Source organism: Bison bison, unplaced genomic scaffold, assembly GCF_000754665.1.
Source record: "Bison bison bison isolate TAMUID 2011002044 unplaced genomic scaffold, Bison_UMD1.0 scf7180017864243, whole genome shotgun sequence".
NCBI classification, from domain to species: domain Eukaryota; kingdom Metazoa; phylum Chordata; class Mammalia; order Artiodactyla; family Bovidae; genus Bison; species Bison bison.
Window position 1 is genome coordinate 2,575,146 of NW_011494815.1, and position 1,828 is coordinate 2,576,973.

Below are 1,828 nucleotides of genomic sequence, written 5' to 3' on the forward strand. Positions count from 1 at the left end.
GAGGCGTCCCCGCTGCCTTCGAGGATCGGGCGGCGGCTTTGGGAGCTGCGGGGCCCGGGACACTGGGTCGCGGGGACCAACGCTGGTTCCCTTTGCAAAGAGCTGAGAGGGTCCTCGCAGCTGGCACCGGGAGCTTCCCTGGCAGGGGCTCGCAGGAGGCTTGGCGCCCGCGGTTTCCGGACTGGCGGTCTGCAGACAGAGGTTCAAGTGTCCCGCCTACCGACGGCTCTGCTCGTGTTCTGGACCTCGAAGCCAGGCGCCGGCAGCGACGCTGGTACTGAAACTAGACTCCTGTCTAGGACTGAAGGGTCCTTTGCGCGCTGGTGCCAGGCGGTCAACGGGTCTGGAATTGGTCCTGGGGCTGAGGCGCTGGCATCAGTTCTGGGCTTCCCGCTGATTCTGAGGATAACCGTCGAGGTCGCGAGTGCAGAGGAGGTTGCGGGCCCAAAGGCCTGAAACGGTAGCAGTTAGTGCAGGCGTGGGCACTGTGTTGGGGGCGGCCTAGGCCGCGTCCCTGAGGCCGCAGCCGCTGAAAGCGCGGAGGGCAAGGAGTCGAGGCGACGGTAGCGAGGTCGCGGCGCGGGCCAGGCGCGGTGGCCGGCCACTGTTCCTCTCCGAAGGGTTGGCCTCCAGCCGCCAATACTTCTGGCGAGGCGCTCCCCTGCACACACCCGGACCGGCTCCTCCCTCCGCGGGTTTCTCCTCCTTAAAGGCGCCGGGAAGCTCGGGGCGGTGCCGGTTCCCCGCCCGCCCCCTACCCCCCGACTACCCGCCCCCTGGGCCCCGGCGCACCTCCCCAGGTAGGAGCAGCTGTGGCGGCGCGGCGGGAACCACACGATCGGAGCGCCGAAGGCGCTTGGAGATCTCCCCGGCCGGTTCTCTCTGCGCACCGACGGGGAGAAAGAGGCCGAGAGAGGCAGGGACTGTCGGCGCGCAAACTCGGCGCTTCCGGACTTTACCAGCCTGTATAGAAGGCTGGGACCCACAGGTGAAAGGAAGGGCTCGCTTCACTTTTTTGGCTGGAGAGGGTGAGAATTGACTGAGGGGGCTCTTGGTTCTTGTGGGTGGGGGCGAGGAAGGGAGAAAAAGTCCCAAGTGATTGGCTCCCAAGGTCTTTGGGATGATTCTCAAACCCTAAGTCAAGGCTTCCCTGGCCATTCTCCATCCAGTCCCTCGTCTTTCAGACAGAATTCCTAGGTCTTATAGAGGATGTAAGTTGCTACAGTTGCACCGCGACTTCGCGGATTAGCCACCTCACACCTGCCTACGTCTGTGTTAGTGCGTTTCCTCGCCATGTGCCAGAGGCAGCCACTTTCCCTCTTTGGGTGCTAGGCTCCTCGACTGTACCGAGGTTTTGTATCTCATGTCCTTCCATTGCTGATATTTAGGGAAACACCGCACTACCCCCACCTCCAATCATTTATCTTTGGGTGGCTCGGGACCCCTCTCTATATGATGGGGAGTGAAGCACAGTTTAAAGAGGATGAAGGCTGGGCTTCTGCCCTCTCGTGGTGATCTCCTCCAGTTCGCTCAGGCCAAGAAGGCTCCAAGCAGCCGAGCCGCTCCATCCCGAAGCGGGGCGGAGGGCTGAGAGAAGTGGGGGCCGGGGGAGGGGGAGCTGTGGCCGTCCGCCGGCGCGTCTCCTTGGAAAGGGGCTGGCACGGGGGACCTGTTTGCTTCCAGGGTGTCTGGTTTCTGAGTTCGTTTTCTGCCACTCCCCAAGACCGAGCTCGGCCTCACCCAAGATTTCCTGCGTCGGTGGTCCCGCAGATCTGTATTCTTTTTATGATCTTTTGCAGGGAGACCTTGGGCCAGTCCCTTCCCACCC

At 62.9% G+C, this 1,828-nt stretch overlaps 1 protein-coding gene across 1 annotated transcript in view; it reads right to left on the reverse strand.

Annotated features, from left to right (window-relative positions):
• Positions 1–1,295, reverse strand: part of FOXE1 (forkhead box E1) — a 3,840-nt gene extending 2,545 nt beyond the window's left edge. The window contains exons 1-4 of the mRNA XM_010847110.1: positions 1,261–1,295; positions 487–963; positions 246–399; positions 17–189 (exon numbers count right to left, since the gene is read on the reverse strand). Of these exons, the coding sequence (XP_010845412.1) occupies positions 17–189; positions 246–399; positions 487–963; positions 1,261–1,295 (839 nt within the window). The remainder of the gene's footprint in view (positions 1–16; positions 190–245; positions 400–486; positions 964–1,260) is intronic.
• Between the last annotated feature and the right edge of the window lie 533 nt (positions 1,296–1,828).